We start from the raw sequence: 22,097 nt of genomic DNA, 5'->3' as shown, positions 1-22,097 counted from the left end.
AGGGCGTGAACGGCCTACAGGCTCCCACACCGTGTTGGCTGGTGTGGCCTCACGACAATACTGCTGTCCTCAGACACCACTCTGGCAGTGATGTTCCTTCCTAGCCATTCCCTTACTGGCTCTTTTTTCTCTACAGCGTGCCAATTCCCCCACGCTTGCTGCAAACTTCCACCGCTTCTTCCTTCCACAGTTCTCATCTATCAGTGTTCACTAAATGCCAGGAAGTAAGCATATTTCTCTGTTGCCCTAGAATGGATTTTTTTCCTTCTTCATTTCCAGATATCCGGTCCCTCAGAAACCCAGGTTGGGCTATGCCTTGTGCAGAAGTCTGGTTAAGATCATTTACTTTTACCAATTTTCTGGGACTCTGTGACCAAGTGTGCAGTTGGTTTCACTCAATGAGGAGACACTACGTGAGGGTGAAGGGCGATGCCTGGGGACACATGCAGCATGCTTTCCTGCCACTGCTAGGGAAAGCGTTTACTTCTTTAGAAATACCTGCAGCCGCCACCGCTGCCACCACCACGCAGGACAAGGAACTTCCGTCTCACCCTGCGTTACACTAACTTCCTCCTGATATTACATTGAAAATTAGCTATAATAAACTTAGCGATAACTAAGGATTTTTGTTTGTAGGTTTGTTCATTTGACATTTCTGTGGCATCAGATTATGATTATCATTGTAGATTTAATGTTATTTTCAGGCCCTGAGATAAAGAGGAGCTGTCCATCTGGGGAGTGGCTAAAAGGCTGGCTCAAAGTCAAATTTCAATGACCCAAGAATCAAACCACATGAGAACTTGGGCATATTAGATTCTGGTTTTAATTCATTTTTAGGATGTTCTAATGAAAGTTACAAAACATACTGATTCAATCTAATATCTGTCTAAAAGTGAATCTAACGTCCTACTTTCAAAAGGCTTCACATTTCTGGTCAACTGAGGAGGAATTCGATACTTAGCTTTGATGATATATTAATAGTTTGCCTACATATACATTTTTCAAGTTTCTACTTAAGTCAAGGATGCCTGATACATTCACTGTACACAGTCATAAAATGTGGGTGGGGATCATAAAGGTAATTTCTCTGTTCACATCAATCATTTGATAATTGTTACATTTTAACATTTGGTACCACTTCTCTTTTTGATAGCAACTGTGGATTTCCTAAAATATGGGTGGATATCTGATGGAAAATAAAAAAGATAAAAATAGATGTCATATTTTAGAAGAACATTGATTCTAGAAGATTTGGATTAAATAATTAAATTTGCTTTAAAAAATCTGTTAATAAATGCTACATACTTCAAATACTGATTTTGGTTTACTAGCTAAGTAACACATTTTTTTTAAACATGGAAAATATATGAAAATATTAGCCACCATTCCTTATTTTTTAAGACAATAAAACCTAATAGTAAACTTTAGGTTTTACCTCCACAAAAGAGTATCCTAGATTCTCAAAACGGAAAAAAAAAATAGTACAATCATCATGATAAATGTATTTTTTGATTCCTCAATCGTATGGATCTCTAGTGATTTACTTTCTATTCTTTCTGTATAAAGTAACTGTTTTGTTTCTGCATATACCCTTTCTCTGATTTTTTCTAGTGGCATAGCTCGGAGCAATATTGAAAACATTTAACAATTGGTAGAACAAAGGCACTAACCAATCAGAAGAGATCCCTGCTATATGCCCCTTGGCACAACTGTCCTACGGCTTTCCTGCCAGAACACATATCTAGATATGTGAATTACAATATATAGTGTAACCAGAAGGGTAGGATGGGCTGCATTTAATATCCAAATTTTTCACCTAAAAAGTATTTATCTTTAAAATGGATAGCCTAAAGTTCAAGTTGGTTTTTCATTTCCATTTTGAATACCTCTTATTGGAAGGTGTTCAAGAGTTTTTGCTGCTTCTAAGGTTTCAGATGTAACCATGTTCATATGAATAAAAAAAGTTTTCAGTGTGTCTTTTTGCTTAAAATCCTGAAAGCAAAACATGTGTAATTAATTTCAGATCTCTTAAAATATTACCTTCAAACATCAGTCTCAAAGGGGGAGATGGGTAAATAATTGGGCATACACTTCTTTGGACTAAAATATACCTCTAAAGTATCAAAGTAGTTTTCAGAATCAATTCTATGTGGTGACATAAGATGGTCAAAGTTGTCCCATCCAGTTTTGTCACAACTACCCCATGTCCCAGAGCTACCTGAGAGCAGAGATGTAAGGTCATTTTTTTTTTTCTTTCCAGAAGGAAATAATAAAGCTTCTCAAAGAAGGCTTAAAATATCTTTTCAATGAATTTGGTTTTTCCTTTGGAAACAATGAAGAGTTTTAAACTCATCAGAGCTGGCTGGAGTGGGGTACTCCACCTCACAGCTTGAAGGGATAAAATACCTGGCTCTGTGTCACAGAGACAGGAAGTTGCTCCCTAGCCCTTCCTATCGTGGCTGCTTATGTTGAAGAAAAAAAATTTTTTTAATTCCCGGAGAGTAAAACATCGATCGTCTTTCTCAATCTTGCTGAGTAACTCATCCTAAATGAAATATCTTGCCAAGACAAATACAAATTACTGGGATGTGACGCTGAAAAAAAGGGAATGAAAGAAATGACACCACAGAGTCGCGTGAAGGTTAGGCATGATAGCCGAGGAGGGTGAGGACAATGTATGCTTCCTAGGAAACCATTCACAGCAAAGAATGGGCGCTGCTCCAGAAGAGGATGAAAGAGCAGCTCTATCCTGCTGTTTGCCTGTAAGGTACAGCACATCTACCTCTGCCATACAACATTGACTGGATTTAAGAGACAAACGTGAAGGGACCTCAGGAGGAGGCACCATTCAATACATAGTACTAAGCCAATTGGTTATTTGGGGGGAAATACATAGCCTAATCAATATAGAACCTTACTATACACCATAGTAAAATAAAATTTACAGAATTATTATAAAAATCAAACCACTCATAAAACTAAAAGAACAGGGAGAAATATTTATCTGCTCTCTGGAGAGGGAGGGTCTCTCTACAACATAACGCAATTTAAGAGATCACAATGGAAAAGTCTAATTTGGTTAAGGAAATTTCATGAGTTGTCTATTTCAAAAATGTCTATGAACAAACTTAAGTGATAACAAATGTGAGAAAATATTTCTAGATAGTATCATCAACAGGCCAATGTTTCTTCAGTATATACAGTCTTAGACTACATAGCCTTAAAAGAACCCAGGAAAGAGCCAACAAACAAAGAACGGCAATAGAACATCATTAAATGGAAAATACAACTGGCTAATAAACAAGTGAAGAAAGTACTGCTTAATCAACAATCAGAGAAATAAAGATCAAGATAACGATTACAAGCTATTACATTAGCCAAAAATGTAGTGATGAAAATATACAGCCGGGCGCGGTGGCTCACGCTTGTAATCCCAGCACTTTGGGAGGCCGAGGCGGGTGGATCACGAGGTCAAGAGATCGAGACCATCCTGGTCAACATGGTGAAACCCCGTCTCTACTAAAAATACAAAAAAAAATTAGCTGGGCATGGTGGTGCGTGCCTGTAATCCCAGCTACTCAGGAGGCTGAGGCAGGAGAATTGCCTGAACCCAGGAGGCGGAGGTTGTGGTGAGCCGAGATCGTGCCATTGCACTCCAGCCTGGGTAACAAGAGCAAAACTCCGTCCCCCCCCCCAAAAAAAAAGAAAATATACAAAGCTGACAAGCAAAGTACTATAGCAACATAAACTGATAAATTGCTGGCAAGTTGTTTACAAATTGGTACCACTTTCTGCAAAGGAATCTGACCATAGTATCAGGAAGGCTGCACTGTTCACAATAGCAAAGACTTGGAACCAACCCAACTGCCCATCAGTGATAGACTGGATAAGGAAAATGTGGCACATATACACCAGAGAATACTGTGCAGCCATAAAAAAGGATGAGTTCATGTCCTTTGCAGGGACATGGATAAAGCTGGAAACCATCATTCTCAGCAAACAGACACAAGAGCAGAAAACCAAACACTGCATGTTCTCACTCATAAGCGGGTGTTGAACAATGAGAACACGTGGACACAGGCAGGGGAACATCACATACTAAGGCCTGTGAGGGGGTGAGGGCCTAGGGGAGGGATAACAGGAGGTGGGGAGATAGGGGAGGGATAACACGATAAACGCCTAAGGTAGATGACGGGGTGATGGATGCAGCAAACCACCATGGCACGTGTATACCTATGTAACAAACCTGCACATTCTGCCCATGTACCCCCAGAACTTAAAGTATAATAAAAAAGTTAAAACTCTAAACTGTTAATTCCTCTTCTAAGTATCTATTTTAAGGAAATGATCAGCATCGTGAACAAAGCTTTATCATAAGTATTCACTATAACATCACCCACAATTTAAAAACAATTAGAAATAACTTAAATTCCTACAAATTGGAAACGTAATAATCATGTATTTAGATGATACAGTACACAGCAATTAAAAATATGTTTACTAAGAGCATTTGATGCCATGAAATATGTTCATCTCTCTGACCAAGTAAAAACAGCAAGATGAAAAACTGCATATATAGTATGATTTTAGTTTGTAATGATAACATGCTTAGAAAACAAAAGATCTTCTAAGGTTTTACCAGACTATTAAAGGTTTTATACGACCCTTATAGGTAGCTTTGTTACAGATAACCTTGTTAATGCTTCTTTTCCCACTTAACATTCTAAATCTTTAAGTATTAGACAATTAGAAAAGCAGCAAAATCTAAAAACAAGAAACCAACCAAACAGACAAGGAGGGAGGGAGGGAGGGAGGGAGAGAGAGGGGGTGGAGGGAGAGAGGGGGAGAGAGGGAGAGGGAGAGAGAGAAAAAGAGAGAGAGAGAGAGAAGAGAAGAGAAGAGAAGAAGAGAAGAGAAGAGAAGAGAAGAGAAGAGAAATAACAGGCCTAGGAATTTATCTGCAATCTCTTTTTTTTGTATTAATATTTGAAAACATCAAAATATTCTCATAATTATTATTTGATGATGATTTCACAATGAACACATTTTTCTTCCATTTCAAACCACATAAACAACATTTGCCTTATGCGGATTTTTAGTCAATTCTATTTACCTAAGACTATTTTCTGTCACCAAACCCAATCTTCCTTTTTTTATTTTTTAATCCCAGTGAATTATATACTACTATTTTTTTTTCCAGACTGGGGCCCGTGATCCATGGGGGTATTCTGTGGACTATTTAATTACACATAAAAAGATATTCATCCACACATCTGAAGCATGCATCTTAGAGAGCAAAATTCCACCCACAAATAGCCTTTGCACATTAATCTGACTGCAGGATATTTCCAATATCTAGGGACCAAAGCCAGCACCAAATTCCCTTCTTTTCACCAAAGTGCTTCCTCTATCTGCCCAATAACATAATGTCTTTTGTTACTTTCAATGTCAAAAGCTGCAATTATTTTGGCACTAATTAGTGGGTATGAGATTTGAGATGTGAACATTTCTGTTGTGACTCTAACAATGACTTACTGTCATCCCAGATCGGGTGGTGTATACTTGACATGATGCTTCCTGAAAATAGATTTTGAAAAGTGGAAGGAAAGAGAGCACGAGAAACCAAGTGGCTGAAGTGACAGAAAAGGATGTTTTTAGATTCATGGGGAAATGCCTGGTTCAGAAAACACAAACATTGTCTGAGCTGAACAGAGGCTAGGCATTTTACAAAATCAAACTGATTCCTTCATCATGGTGAAAAAGACTGGCTCTTTAAAGTAGGATAGGATAGAAAATAGAAAGGAAAGGTTTGAGCTGTAGCAATGTACCTAAAGCATGTATCCATTTGCTCTTGAAACGTTATAATAAAAAGCAATCTACAGAAGCTAATATATGCATAACCTCGAAATACCCAGAATACTGAAATACTAGAATAAGCTACATTGAATCTCAGAATTTTAGAACTTCAAATCAGAGATGATTTGAAATCATGCTTTTATTTAGTTTTTGGAAAAAGAAACTGATTCCTAAGACTAAGTACTTTATCCAATGTTTCATAGCTAGTCAGTTAATCTAATTTCAGTATCTTATAATAAAACTATTTCCTTAACAAGGCAGATACAGCTTTTAAAAAATATTCTTGAAAATAAACTGTTACATACCACTGTGTGGTCTTGGTCATAAGTACTTTGGATTTTCCCATTTACTTTTTTACCTGATGAAACAAGAGGAAAATGACATTATTTCTAGTCTTCTTGCTCCTAAGTCAACTCTAGCTAATCATTATGAAGACAATTACAACTTGTCCTCTAACTTGGATGGAGAATTTTAATTGGTATCATTTCAAACACTGATTCCAATGAAGTTTTAATGAAGGAATAACTGGAAGAAAGCTCAGGGTTCCTGAAAGTCTTTTTATGAGAACCTCTCCTGGTCAGGCTTACCATTCTGAACATTGGTATGTGTTTTATTTTGTTTTGTTTTTTGGTTCAGTTAGTGTTTGCAGGTCAGGGATTGATTTTAAACTATTATAGTACAATAGCCAATGACATCAGTGGAGGTATAATATTTATTACTCATTTTAAAAATCACATAACAAAAGATTATGAAATATCATTGTTCAATATTTTCAATATTGAAAATGTGTTCAATTTTCTTCTATATTTTCAGAAACACTAGAGCTTAGGAATCAGCTTATTTCATATTATACAATGAATGATATAATTCAAAATTAGGTAACTAAGAAAAAAGAAAAAAACTTACAAAAGTTTACTGAAACCAACATTTCTGGGTACTTACTTCCAACAACAGTTTTGTGATTGAAAATCTTGCTCCAAATTCCACCTTCCACATTGTCTTTCACTCCAAATTCATAAACTGTGTTGGGCTTTAGATTTCCCACGATTGTTTCGGTGGCAGGACAGATTTGAAAAATCCACTTCTTTTCTTTATCCTTTTCTCGGTAGCGAATCGTGTAAAATCTGTTGAATAACCAAAATATAACGCTTTAAAATCACAGGAGGATTCAGAATGTTATTTCAAGCTCCTTACTTGATCACAGATTTCAATCACCTTGGAATACTAATTAACATTGGCTTCTGTTCGGATTTTTACAAAATTTGCCGAGAACATGAAAAAAAATAAGCTCAATCTGTTTTTAGGTTTTTAATTTCTCATTGCAATTGGGGTCTCTGCGGCAGCACAGTTTTGGTCTGATGGAATTCCAGAATTTTCATTCTATTATTTGCCGCTTTGCAAAGTTGGAAAACACTAGATATTCTTTTCCAATTATGCACAGAGTACAACATAGGTGCCATTTTACAAATAATACGGTAGTTTCATAGTTGTACGAGTTTAAGGTTTTTCATCCATGGAAGATATGTTAGGGGTAATATCATTCAATTTTGTAAGAAAGAACCTAAGACTAAGATGTATTCAGTACCGCATTTTAAGGTTGAACTGTTTTTATTACAAAATAGAAGATCACTAGCCAAGTTAAGAGTACAATAAAAATAGTTAAATAATGCCAATTCAATATCACTGTTATGTATTTTACTTGGGCCTTCATAATACTCATATTTACATAAATATACACATATATATGTGTAAAATAATTCCCGCCACTATTTTCTGAACCTAGATTTTACATATATTATCTGGTTTGTCACGAAAACATCTTAAGTGGTAGAAATTATTAATCTTATTTTACAAAAGTGAAAACGGAATTTCAGAACTTTCGCTTAACTTGCCCAGTGTCACCCAGCTACTGACTTTTACCAGGGGCAGTGGCAGAGCTGAAATACAAAGAAAGACTCCTCCGGCTCTACTTTAAACAGCCTCTGTAAGTGGGGCAGCAGATGAAGAAGGGGGATTTCATTACTACTGTATACAGCAATAAGAATGAAGAGGAGAACTACATGTATCAATGTAGATAGATTTTAGAAATAAAATATCAAATAAAAACAACAAATTGCAGATTGGTGCATGTAGTTCCTATCATTTACATAAATGTTAAGACACATGAACTACGTTACCAAGTATTATTCCTGGCACTGTGAAGGGATAACAAATACTGGAAGGATACAACGTTCATGTTAGTGCTTTAACTCCCAGGGAGCAGGTGGAGAGAAAAACAGGACTAGAGGTGGGATCAGTAGGTCAACTTCATCCGCTTTGTATTTTTAAATAACCACTAAGTTAATAGAATAAAATGGTAGCTGCCATGTTATGATGATGGGCACAGAGGCATTGGGTAAACTATTTTTGGGCCTTTCTTAGATCTTAAATTTTTCCTTAAAAGTTTGGTACCTCTCCTCCACTCCTCACATCAGCAAAATTAAATGGAGTAAGATTAAGGTTACTTGCTTTTATGTAAATCCTTAAAAAAAAAAAAAAAAACACGAACTTTGCTCATTCCGAAAACATTTATTGGGTATTCTCTAAGTGTGAAGCCCAAGAGTAACAAAACTGGCTACCTAATTTGTGGGACTCAATGTGAAATGAACATGTAGATTCTGTTCAAAAGTTACCATGAATCTTAAGACAGGGACAGCAGAGCATGGAACCAAATTTGGGCTCTTCTGAGTTGGGGATCTGGTGTATAGGGAGTACGTCCATGAAGTGAGCAGGGGGTAGACAGTTTAACAGGTACAGAGAGAGATGAGATGCATTTGTACATTCAGCCTGCTTTCTTAGTCGGTACAGACCAAAGGCCTGTGATCATTTGTTAGCTTGCTCCATTCTCGTGAAAGCTGTACTGAGGACTCCATTCCGCAGAAAACAGAATGAGCAAAGGAGGCTGTTCCAGCCAAAACACTAGCTGCTACTGGAAACGAATGCTATATTATAGAATTGTAATAGGCTGTAATAGAAATCCTTTGTGTCCTGTGAGTCAAAATATCAGTGATTTATGAAATGCATTTCTTGACAAGTATGCTGCATGAAATTTCTGTTGTTTCTTTCCCTGTCCTGGCTCTTACAGAACCTTACAGAAATGCTGAGAAGCTAAAATCAGACCAGATGGGCCAGCACGATTTTGTATCTCTAGTAGATACATTTCTGAGGACTTAATTGCTTTCATAAGCCAGGGGCCCCACTGCTAACAGAACTACTGAATGTTAGATTCAAGGCTTTGTAGTCAACTTGATCTCACATAGCCTTCTTATGAATAAAATGAGACAGAAATGTTCTGTTCTTAAAAAAACAAACAAAAAACCCAAACAAACAAAAATAACCCTAAATTTCACCATGTTTAAAAAATCCAGACTGCAAATGTTTCCCATTTTGATCATAAAGCATTAGAAATACCCTCTTATGCCACGTTTTTCAGGAAAATAAAGGCTTAGGCATTTTGCCCTTCCTCTTGTAGATAGGTTTTTCCTTTTCAACACTGTCTCAGTTGATAATTGTGTATTACAGGCAAATTCCAATTTTATTTTATAGCACTATCATATCTTTTTCAAGGAGAGAACAAAGTAGGCAATTAGCTATCTTTAAAGTGAAGTAAACTTTCCGTGATTTTAAAACAAAATATAGGTCTTATGATAATAAATGGCGCTTTATAACCTAGTACATAGTATGTGCTCCAAAATATTCGTGGAATGAATATGTGGGTACTCAAAGGGTCATTTAGAAATCAGAATATAATATCTCTAAATAACCCATTAGTCAACTCCCAAGACATACTGATTTAAGCCATTAGGTCTACAATTATATTTTGTAACACATAATTGCATAATGCACTATTCCTATAAAACCAATGCAAACTGAAGCCAAATACATTTCTGCATTACACATTTGCACAGGGATTATGATTTTTACTTATTTCAGTTTAACCATACAATAAACTCTGAGCAGAGAAAGAATTACCATAGAAGAAAAAGGGAGCCCAAGAAGTGTCTAAGCCCTGATAATTGGTGACAAAGCCAGGTAAATGCCAATTTCTTACTCCTCATCTAATGCCCTTTGTACGGCAGTGGACTCATCAGCTGTGGTGCTAAGCAAAAATATGGAAAAGGACAGATAAAACGACCCAGAATGGAAGAAAAACAAAAGCAATCAGCATTTCACATTATTTAAGGCTTTGTAGTTTTTGTTTTAATGTGTATTTACCATAATATACAGTCACAGTCTTCTGAGGACATCCAAGATCAAAGATCATTTGCACCCTTTTCTGTGAATGATTATAATTGTGCACAGGTGCACAGAGAAGCAACAAGTCTATTAAAAATACAAGTAGTAGTTTATGAATGTCACCAGACTAGACTTCTGGAAAGTCTGCCTCCAGCAGTATCTGAATATCTGAAGTGGAACGGCTCGCCTGAAGTCGCAATTATAATCTAAAGTAAATGATCTCAAAAGCAACGAGAGGCTCACAGCAGGCAGTGTAATTCTGAGTGCTCACTGCATGCTAGACACTGTAGTAACCATTTTACATGTGTCATCTTACTAAATGTTGACAACCCTATGATATTACTTACCCCCTTTTGCAGATAAGAAAACCAAGACTGAAAGCATTTAAGCAACCCATGCAAGGCAATCAAGACGCTAACAGGGTTTTGAATTCAGGTCAGTCAGTGTGGCCAGAATTTGTATCTTCAATGCGGATGCTCTGATGCCATCCTGGAGATGCTCATTGAGGACTCTGGATAGGAGATGTTGCAAAGAAGCTTCAAGAGCTGAATCAACTGGCTAGATGATTTTTAGTCTCCTCTAAACATCTGACTGGCTTTTTCACTTATGTGTTTGTTGAGAACTACTATTTTAAAATACAATGCTGGGTTCTGTGTGAGGTGGAAGCAAGTGGGAGTCTGCAGAGCTTCAAAAGTGAGCTTGCATTCTAATGAAGGGGGCAGACATGCACGTGTGTATGGCTGAAGGAGGCAGAATGGAAAGCATACAGCAGAGGTGGGGCTGGGTGCGGCTCTCTGCAGCCTGATCCTAAGAAATGCACAGACTGCATTTTACATCTCATTCCAGTGATGTGGTTTACATCAGGACATACTATGCAGGCCTCGGGAAAGCAGAGTGGATTGGATTTACACCTCACTTCATGAGCATGACTCAGATATGCTTTGAGGTATACTCCTTGAGCGATTCTACTTCTTTTCCTAGACAGTGGGGAGCTGGTAGCCATTCCTCAGTAGGTAAATAAAGTTGAGCAGTAATGAAGCAAGCTGGAATTACCAGCTGTGGAAGAATAAGTCACAGAGGCATTGGAGGGAGGCATCCCAAGGTATAGTCCAGATGTGAGATAACAAGGAAAGCAATCACACACACACACACACACACACACACACACACACACACACACACACAGGAACAGATAAAAGTTATACTTCTAAGAAAGAATCGATGAAACCAGACTCCTTATGGGATATGGGTGCCAAAGAAAGTGAAAAAAAAAATTAAAACTGAATTTTCAAAAGCAAAAATAAAGTGATAGGAAAAGTATTCTTTTAATAGTGTAAAAAGCATGAATTTAGGCCAGGCGTGGTGACTCACGCCTGTAATCCCAGCATTTTGGGAGGCTGAGGTGAGTGGATCATGAGGTCAAGAGATCGAGACCATCCTAGCCAACATGGTGAAACCCTGTCTTTATTAAAATGCAAAAATTAGCTGGGTTTGGTGGTGCATGCCTGTAGTCCCAGCTACTTGGGAGGCTGAGGCAGGAGAATCACTGGAGTCAGGGAGGTGGAGGTTGCACGGAGCCAAGATCACGCCACTGCACTCCAGCCTAGGCTACAGAATAGACTCTACCTCAAAAAGAAAAAAAAAGTATGAATTTAGTCTGAGTGTGAGGTGCCAACCACTGTTACCTGGTTATCGTGATGAATTGGGACAATTATTTTTTCCTCAAACACCACAAAGACTTTAAATGTCAGATTTTTATTAACTATGCTACCTAGACAGAAAGGAAGCAGGGCCCCCGTGGCTGCAAAAGGGCAAACGGCAGAGAGAGGAGATCATTAGGGAAGCAAAGGCTTGGATGACACAGGAAGGATGGGATCATGAGCACTGTCTAAGGTCAGAGTCATGTTTCTTGGAAAGAAGAGAAGAGAGCTAAAGATAAATTTGGGAAGAGGAAAGAGTGAGCTGATGAAGAATAGTCCAGATTTCATCAGTACTGTGGAGGCTAGAATGGTTTGGGGTTAAAAAAAAAAAAAAAGCAGGGAATGTAGCCAGGATGCTGCCCGAATCCAGGGTAAGGTGTGAAGTGCTTTGATTGGGAACATCAGTGTGAAATGGAGAAGGAGAAGACACAGATGCAGATATGGATATATCTTAAAATCAAAAGGAATATATCTTGGGGACTTCTTAAACAACAGTAGGTGAAAAATAGAAAATAAACGAAGTTTTAAATTAGAACAAATGGAACATGATACTACTTCAGAAAGCAGTACAGAGACCAGTGAGGTGATATTTCAAGAGAAGTCTGAGTTTAATCTTGTCACGCTGAGTTTGAGGTAATGGTGACACACACAAGTGAGAATGTCGACATTTCACTGGTTATTTGATTCAGAATGTATTTACTTGAGGCCTGCTATGCTCCTGATGCTGCCCAGGGGACCAGGCAGTAACGGTGGGCAAGACACACATGGTCCCTGTTCTCACTGAGCTTCAGACTTACGTGGCAAGACAGAATGTAACAAGGCACTGGAGTCAATCAGGTGCGAATTCAGATACTGAAAATTCTCGCTTCTTATAAACCTGGGGGCGGGGAAACGCAAGAGCCTCCCCTGGACTGGCTGAAAAGGAGAGCCCTCATTCCACATTAAATCAACAACATATGAGAGTGCTAGAAAATGTGAAAATGATTTCTAAACTATTCACAAAGCTTTCATATGTTGGCAAAAGAGTAAGAACTAAAGCAGTCTTGAAAGCTTTAACAAGTTGGAAACATGAGGAAGAAAAAATAAGCTATTAAGGGTGAAATAAATTTGGGTTAAAAACATTTCACTCTTCATCAGGGCCAATTTGAAAGATTTCTTTCAAATTGAGGCTCTATTGAAGACAAATGTGTAAGTGTACACATTTCCATTTACCCTTCCATTCAAAGCCCATTAAGAATAAAAATTGTAAATGAAGCACATCTGCTCTCCACTGTGAACTCAGAAAAGAATCTTAACCCATACAGACCCTATGCAAATAGGAATAGAAACATGTACCACAAAGGATAAAGTGACATTTTACTGATACTTCCAAGCTAAAAACAAAACAAAAATGAGAGTTTTTTAACTGGAAACTTACTACCTCAGAGGTTTGATATACCAAGTTCATAGTCAAAATATAAAAATGAATTTTACTACATTATTTGCATAGGATCAATGAGGCTGCACAAACCAATGTAAATCAATTTTTTAAAAAATCAGAGACTATGCAGAGGTACCAAATATCAATGGACTAAAATGATACCAGTTGGTGTTCCCGCAGCAAGCCAAGAGCATTCAGATTGCAATGGGTTTGTAAAAGGATACTCCCGAGGACAACTTTAGCTGTATTAACCTTCCAATTTTCAGGAAATAACCATCATTTTTGGCTATTAGGCTAACCTACTGGATTATGCTATGCTAACCTACCGGATTAGTCTAAATTCTAAAAAAAAAATTCTGCTTGAACATATGAGGGCAGATTTCTCCAAGTCTAGTCTGCTTCTAATTACACTAATTTATAGTTCTGGTAGATTTATTTGGATGCCTCTAATATGTACAGTATTTCTAGGCTTTTAAATTGAGACTATTACTTTTTCCTCAAATACCACAAAGAATTTAAATGTCAGATTTCTATTAACTATGCTAACTAGTCAGAAAGAAGGCATGGAAAAATGAAATTTACAAGTAATCCAAATACTTCTTTTTAGTCATTACTGTTTAATTCTTCAACTCATGTCCTGATGGTCCTCTACTTTGGTCAAGAATATCTTGCTCTCCCACTGGATTCAGGTTGGAAAGTATGCAAGCATCTGGACAAGTCTTTATTGTATCTTTCAAAAGACTTTATTCAAAATGAAATTACTGATTTCAAATATTGTGATTTGATGCGCATGATTCCATCTCTTTGATTAGAGTCAGGGTGTGTGCCGAAGGGGGTGAGGGTGAGATCCATGTGTGGTCTGTATAGCTTGGGCCTTAGAGTCAATGGCCTGGGTTAAAATCCTAGCTCCACTGGGTCATCTGTCCTAACTTTCTCTATGTTCATTATCTTTGTGTGCTGTCAAATCATGGCAACATCTATCAATTAGAATCAATCATCAGGTAAATCCTTTCACGGAAGAGTCAATAGGACAAAGCGAAATTGGAGGAGAGGCTTGAGGGTTGGTGGGGGGGTGGGCACGGGGCAGAAATTACTCCAAATTATGCTATACAAGTTTGCCAGGTCACTGAACCTATTGAAACAAGTAGTACTACATATTTATCAAGCAAGGTGAGTAACCCTTAAAATCAGGGTTGCATTTTGCTGTGAGACGATCAAATTTCCTTTCTTCCTTCCTCCCTCTCTTCTTCCTTTCACTCTCCATAACTTTATTTTTACAAGATAGTTTTTAAAAAGAGCAATCCATAAATGTTTATTTTCTCAGCATTAGTACCCTAGACCACTCCATTAGGAACTGGAATTATCACAAGAAAGCATGTTCTTTTGAGTTCATTTTCCAAACAAAGTAAGTCATGGGATTAGTGATGGGTGAAATAAAAAATATTTCAGATTCTTTGAAACGTTTAAAAATTATTTTTCAAAAAACTAGGTTTTGGAAATATCGTCCACATGTTTTTCCAAGTATTCATCTGTTGAGAACCATGGGCATATGAAGGAAAATTTGATCTTTCCTTGAGTCTAGATTTTCCAAAGTCAAATGAAAGGTACTTTTGAGAGCTTATAAACCTTTTAAAGTTCCTTCATTTTAGTTTCATTTGGACAAATAGAAATAAATAAAACACTACAAAAAATATACATATGGCCAAAAAACACATTAAGAAGTATCAGTAGCCTTAGTGTAAGGGAAATGCACATAGAAACTGTAATGAAAAACTACACCAGAATGGCTAAAATGAAAAATGCTGACAACATAAAATGCTGCTTAGAATGTGGAGCAATCAGAGTTCTCCTACATTGTTCATGAGAATGCAGATGAAAAAATTAGTCAAAAAATAGTCAAATATACATCTTCCTATAACCCAGAAATTACACTTCTATTTATTTATCTAAGAGAAATTAAAATGTATGTCCACCAAAATCTTATGCAAAAATGTTTATACGCTCTGATTCATAAAAATAAAGAAAACATAATTCAGATGCCCATCAGCAAGAGAATAAACTTTAGAATATTCACATAACAGACTATTACTCAGGGGTACAAAAAAGGAATAAAGTATTTATTATATCTGCAATGTCATGAATGAATCTCAATGCTAAAAAAGAAGACAGTCAAACAACAAAACCCATACTAAATGACTATTTATGTGGAATTCTAAAATAGGCAAAACTAACCTATGGTGATAGAAATCAAATCAATGGTTGCTTCTGGAGGAAAGCACTTTGTAGAGTGATAAAAATGTTCTATTTCTTTCTTTTTTTTTTTTTTTTTGAGATGGAGTCTTTGTCAACCAGGCTGGAGTGCAATGGCACAATCTTGGCTCACTGCAACCTCTGCCTCCTGGGTTCAAGTGATTCTCCAGCCTCAGCCTCCTGAGTAGCTGGAACTACAGGCACACACCACCACGTTCAGTTAATTTTTCTATTTTTAGTAGACACAGGGTTTCACCATGTTGGCCACACTGGTCTTGAACTCCTGACCTCAGGTGATCTGCCCACCTCGGCCTCCCAAAGTGCTGGGATTACAGGTGTGAGCCACCGTGCCCAGGCTTTTTTTTTTTTGGAGAAGCAGTCTGGCTCTGTTGCCTAGGCTGGAGTGCAGTGAAGCAATCTTGGCTCACTGCAACCTTCACCTTTCAGGTTCAAGCCATTCTCCTACCTTAGCCTCCTGAGTAGCTGGGACTACAGACATGAATCATCGTGCCCAGTTAATTTTTGTATTTTTAGTAGAGATAGGGTTTCACTATGTTGGCCAGGCTGATCTCAAACTCCTGACCCTGTGATCCACCTGCCTCGGCCTCCCAAAGTGCTGGGATTACAGTCATGAGACACTGCCTGGCCCACTCATCCCACTTCTTAATAACAGTTTGAGAATTGATGAACTGATGGGATGAGTATTTCCATACTCTTCCCAGTTTCTTTCCCCTTTGTTTTACCCACGCTCACACAAATCACTCCAACCTTCTTTGCTGTTTTTTGTTTTTGCATAATTTTTTCCTTTGGAAGCAATTCTAGCTACCAGCTGTAACTCAAGCTGGCTGGAATCCAAGTTTGGCCTAGTGACAAGATTTGTCCCAATGTGTTCCTTTGGTAGGCCCTCTGAGGACAGAGGCTAGAGTTCCACTGGGCCAAGATTCAAGCTAGGCTCACTGTCAGGATCCACCACAACAATTTCTTTTCAGTTTAACTTCTACCTGTTGGTAGGACCCCTGAGATAGAGGCTGTGGTTCAGTGTGGCCAAAATCCAAGCTTGGCCCAGCATCAGAATCCACTGCAACACTCCCCTGAAATTTTCATTTTAGATTTTACATACATCACCAAGGGATTGTATATGTTGCTTGTTTCTTGTTACTTTGCATTTCCTCATGCATTTATTCTGTAAGCAAAGTTCCTGGAAGTTTGATCCATCATTTTGTCTCAAAAAAAAAAAAAAAAAAAGAGTCTCACTCTGTCACCCAGGTTGGACTGCACAATCTTGGCTCACTGCCCCATCTTCTGAGTTTTTAATTACACTTATTATTGATACCACCTATTTGCTATTTGACTCTTATTTCCTTGTCTAATTTATGATTTTTGAAAAGAATTACATGTATGTGTTTTCTATTCAGGTAGATGATAACTTTCTCAAGGGCAGGACCCCTGACTTACATATCTTTGTTCCCCTCACACCTAGAATAGGTTGTACAGTTAATAGGTGTTAAGTCAACGCTAATAGTCCTGATACTTACACATTCTTCTAAAGCATGTACAGATGCTATTAAAAGCAAGTGCTAATATTACCTGTCATTGGGACAGTGACTTGGCAACGTCCAGTCATGGTGTGGGTTGATGAGGAAACCCCAGGACAGGAAGACCGAGCTTGGTGTCAGAGTGCCAACCACCAGCTGGAGAGGTTTGCGAGAACGAGCTTTACCTGTGGAGGTAGCGTACAGGTTAATTCAGGAGACATTTAGTAAGTTACCATGATTTGGGCAAAATGCATAAAGATGACTTGGCAAGGTGATGAAAAATGTGAAACCATCAGTTCCTTTTCTATAATCCACATTATTACTAATTTTTGCCCATGAGTTTAAATGTGAATAAAATACCTTTTTCAGATTTGTGTGTATGCATGTGTGCATATGGTCTATATGCATATACACATAACGTGTATCGTATGTGTGTCCATATTAACAATATCCAGCTATACCTAGTTTATTTTCTTGTGGTTCAGGGAAGAATATAGTGCTCTTAGCTGTGATCAGTGAAAAACACATATACACACGTCATTTCTTTTACAGATAAAATAAAAGCATGTTTATTTTTTCCCTGGGACTATGAAAGAGTGTGAAATAACATCTAAGTCAACAAAAGAAATCCTACTATCTAGATTGTCGGTAATAATTTTTTTCAACCTGTTTGGAAGTGTAAAATCCCTTGTGATGTTATTGTAATGAGCATGTATTTTATAATGAGTACCTACATGGAAAACTCAAACACGTTTTTTTTTAACAATGCTGGAAGAGGAGGAGAAACACAGGAAGCACAGTTGTTCTGATGGTGCCAACTGGATCTAAATAACGCCAAGAGTCATGTTCATAAACCATTAAAGATGATGTTCAAGTACATAGGGGCAGGCACTTGTACTTTCAAAATTATCTGAAACTGCACACATAGGACAGTGAAAAACAGGAAGAACCTCAACCAGGAAAACCAATGCTAGCTCATTAAAAATAATCAGAGTAAATAAAATCTGACAGAAGGCCTAATAAAACTATCTAGAAAACATATGTGCTTTGTATTGCTGTTGAATTCCCTCTCATTTCATGAGCCTATGCATGCCATATTTGTTCTAGAAAGAACTGTGCTATCTAACGAAGTGGGAGCCAACCGGCGAAATGGCTTGTGACCTCTCTTAAGGTAAGTAGGAGAGTGCCCCTTGCATGAGCCTAGTGGTGGTCATCTGAATCAAATGCTTTTGAAAACTGTGCCAGGCTTGTTCCTTCTGTTAAATTTCAGTTCTATAAGTTGTTATTCAAGCAAAAATCCTTCTTAGCACAGAATACACCTAACCTAGTGGTAGCAAATTGCCTCACTGTAAGATAGTTGACTTTTTAAAGATATTTGAAATAATTTTCAAAGATATCATTTACATGGTTGGAAACATGGGTTTCTTCTTCTCTGTAACTTTTGCAGATCCAGCTGTAATTACGCCCTGTATGAGGGGGACCTAAGTCATGATGTATGAGCTCGAAGGAGGGCTGATTAGAATCTGGAGTGAAGGCAGGGAACACTTACAGTTTCAACAAGCCCTGGGATGATTCTGATCTTCCCTTTTCAATTCCTGAGTTGATTTTCACTAAGGTGATAAAATAATCGCATTCCCTTCGCGATGAAATATAAGGTACGGAGAAGGTTCAAGATTGTCCAAAGTCACACTGAGAGCAAAGGCAAAACTCAAATCTCAGGTCTCCTCAATCACAGTCTAGTTTTGTTTTTATGATATCACTGTCTTGGCTCTCAATGCATAAAGATAATACCATTTAGAGATGAAAGACATATTATTCATCTAAGGAACCTAAGGCTTATATGACCAAGGGAACCTAAGGGTCTCCCAATTATTTGTATGACCAAATAATTATTTCACTAAGATTGACTCTTAATATAAAAATAATTAACATTTATGTGGCAGATACAAACATAAAATGAATGGAAGCTAATCTATCAGTGATTACATTATTCCTAAATGCAGATAACAAAAACAGAAATTATATCTGCTGTCCAAAAGGAAAGGTGGGGTACTATATCCTGAGCAAGATGAGGCAATTTCCTGAGCTGCTCATCAAGTAAAAACTAATTTCTAAGGCTAGTGTCATAGAATCCTCAAAATAAAATGAAATTATAAAGTGCTATGGTATAATCATTCTCTTGACTTTCCTTATATAATTTTATATATTTGTATTGTGATATTTCTATCAAGAAAGAGTTCAATGAATATTCATCTGAAAACAGATCCCATGGAATCACATGCTTCTTGAGTTTGTGGCTCAATATTTTTGAAACACAATCTTGAAATATTAAGAGTGTATCTATTTTCCAAGTATGTAGAAAACTCTCTGGACAACTCTCCCAAGTTGTAAGGAGTGACTGGAATTTCCCGTTTGCTTTGAGATGATCGATGAGGCCAGGAAAAAGAATTTGTATTTTTCAAAATGCTTGACCATTCAATGCTAGTCTTAAAAGAAGGAAAAATCAACAGAAGAGGGGAGGGAATTGTGGCAACTGATTTCTGGCAACCAGGCTCAGGCCGATGCATCTAGGAGACCGAATACAGGGCTGCAAAGGGCCCCTTTGTTCAGTACAGTTGAAAAGCTGAGTGCTCTCTCTCCCATTTTATTCCTCTAGAAAAATATAGCAAACAAACAAAAAAGATCCTTTTATTCCATGTTATCTAGTGTACCATAAAAGGTGAACATGCTTTGGAAATAATTATTTGGAGATCATTCACATTAGAAAAACAAAAGCAAAATGTTGTGATGAACTCTGTATATAGTTAGGAAGGCGCAACATCAGGTGGAAAAAGTGTATTCACAGCCTCTTATGACAATGGCTGCTATATTATTTGACCTGAGTAGTAGTTTTGGTAGTGAAATTAGATGACATAGAATTTTAATCTTTAGTTACGTAGAAAGTTTCTGCTTACTTATTTACATATCCACTTTCCTATTTCAAGTCTTCCTAGGACTGGAAACATGGGTGTTGCTATTATTTTTATTTTATGAAAGAACACCTTCCTTTATTGAATTGAAGAGGTTTGGAAGGGAGAGGTAAGGAGTAAATAAAACCTATGTGCTGATCTATTTAGCACACATACATGAGTTATCCTTTTAAAATGTAAACAGTCTCCTTAAGAAAAGGTGAGACATAAAATTTTTCCTTTAATACCTGAAAGGCACAGTAGTGAGCATGAGTTCACACACTGCAAAATAGGAACAGGCTAACCCCAAGTGAACACTGACTACAGGTCAGGCACTGCCATTCACTCAATTAATCCTCAACAACAACCCTATAACACAGCAGAATCCAGTGGAGACGTTCAGTAACTTATGTAATTCCCTACAGTTTGCTAGTGGTGGCATCAGGAGGAAATCCCAGCCAGGCTGTGTTTCTTCTCCACAGGGTAAACTGTTGACCCATGGCAGACACCTCCTCTACATTCCTAAAGCTTCCCAAGGCATTTGGTCTCCACGGGTCCAAAAGAGATGAAAAATCATGGTTCAAATTAAAGAAAAAAAAATGCAAAGGACTATACCTGAACATGACTTCTTTTGACTTGGAGGGGGAGCAGGTCGCACGACTATGAGATATTTCGGCTCTGCATCTGGAAACAATAACATTATCAGAAAAACCCTTCAATAACTGGCTTTGGAGGCAGCACACCCATACCCTGACTCAGCATTCCCTGAGTCATCCTCCGTAACCGCAGCTCCAGGGAGTGAGAGGACCCAGTAATCCGAAAGTTAACACTTCCTGAGAAGTCTATTAAGTCATTAAAACAAAAATTAAATCCAGATTTTCCAAACCAAACGGGCAAGGGTGAGGGAGAAGTCTTAAAAGAATCAGGCTATACATAGATTTTAAATCCTGTTTTCATCAGTTCTTTTCTCTGCAAAGATAAGATTATGTCCATTCTGTTAGTCTGTTCCTCACGGATGGCCAAGCCTGATAATTCAACACCAGAAAAGGAAAAATTCCACTTGCACAGGACACCGTAGGTCTCACCTGTATGAGCTGAAATCAGTCACTTTCATGGGAACAGGAATATTTATAATGTCCTTCCCAATTTGTATGCTGTTTATGTAATTTATCAGCCTGCTTTCATAGCTAGTCATTTTTAATGAGCAATTTTTAAAGAGCCACAATGTATAAGTTGGTATAATTTTGATTTTAAATGTATTTCAAGGAAATGTAAATAGGGAATCTCAAGATATTTAAGCTTTAAATAAAATTATATTAAAGCATTCGGCATACGCTAACTCAATAAGGAGCTAACAAATTATCAAATAATTTTAAAAAATTGACCTTTGCAAGATGAACGATCGGTTACACATATGTAAATAAACCAAATATATTCTGGTCTTATGAAATAGCATTTTATAAGCAGCTCTATTGGATTAATGGGTTGATGAGTATTCTTTACAGTGTTTCTCCACAACTTTAAAGCCTGAAACTCATTCTGCAAGAAATTTCATTTGGATGCTGTGGTCAGCCAGAGTTCACCCCTTCTCACTCAAGCAGACTTCCTATCTTTGTTTCATTTTCATCCGGGGTTCAAATGTCTCCCCTCCATGAGTTTGGAGCAGAGGCCTTCTTGCCCAAGGCTTTGCAGAGCTGACCTCATTTTCAGATGGAGACAACCTGGCAAGTCAACTTCTCTTCATAACTTTTACCTTTGTCTTTTTCTGGACACCTTACACAACACTATTGGCTAGTGCCTGCTGCAGTCATTACTGCCAAATAAAGTAACCAAGGCAGCCTGATAAACGCACCTCAGAGCTTTGCCTGATTATTGTCCGGCTGCCTCCCGCCACCATGCAGATAAAGGAGCATTCATTCTGTTTGTGTCTTGAGTGTTTGAAAGCACATCCTGCTTAGTGGGGCTCATAGAAAGAATGCTGGACCCAAAAAAATAAACAACGTTCCTAGCAGGAATGCAATAACCATTTCCTGATTTTCTCTGAGATATACAGCAATAAACTACCATGTACTGAGTGCTTTCTTTTTTTTTTTTTTTTTTTTTTTTTTTTTTT

At 37.6% G+C, this 22,097-nt stretch overlaps 1 protein-coding gene across 1 annotated transcript in view; it reads right to left on the bottom strand.

Moving 5' to 3' along the window:
- The window catches only part of LOC108286500 (ABI family member 3 binding protein), a 170,152-nt gene that overhangs the window by 63,788 nt on the left and 84,267 nt on the right, over nucleotides 1-22,097 (bottom strand). The window contains exons 3-6 of the mRNA XM_017504356.2: nucleotides 20,600-20,668; nucleotides 17,089-17,221; nucleotides 6,799-6,980; nucleotides 6,162-6,214 (exon numbers count right to left, since the gene is read on the bottom strand). Of these exons, the coding sequence (XP_017359845.1) occupies nucleotides 6,162-6,214; nucleotides 6,799-6,980; nucleotides 17,089-17,221; nucleotides 20,600-20,668 (437 nt within the window). The remainder of the gene's footprint in view (nucleotides 1-6,161; nucleotides 6,215-6,798; nucleotides 6,981-17,088; nucleotides 17,222-20,599; nucleotides 20,669-22,097) is intronic.

This window comes from Cebus imitator, unplaced genomic scaffold, assembly GCF_001604975.1.
Source record: "Cebus imitator isolate Cc_AM_T3 unplaced genomic scaffold, Cebus_imitator-1.0 Scaffold321, whole genome shotgun sequence".
Lineage (NCBI taxonomy): Eukaryota > Metazoa > Chordata > Mammalia > Primates > Cebidae > Cebus > Cebus imitator.
Note: the sequence above shows the minus strand (reverse complement) of the source record. Positions and strands in the feature narration are given on the sequence as shown.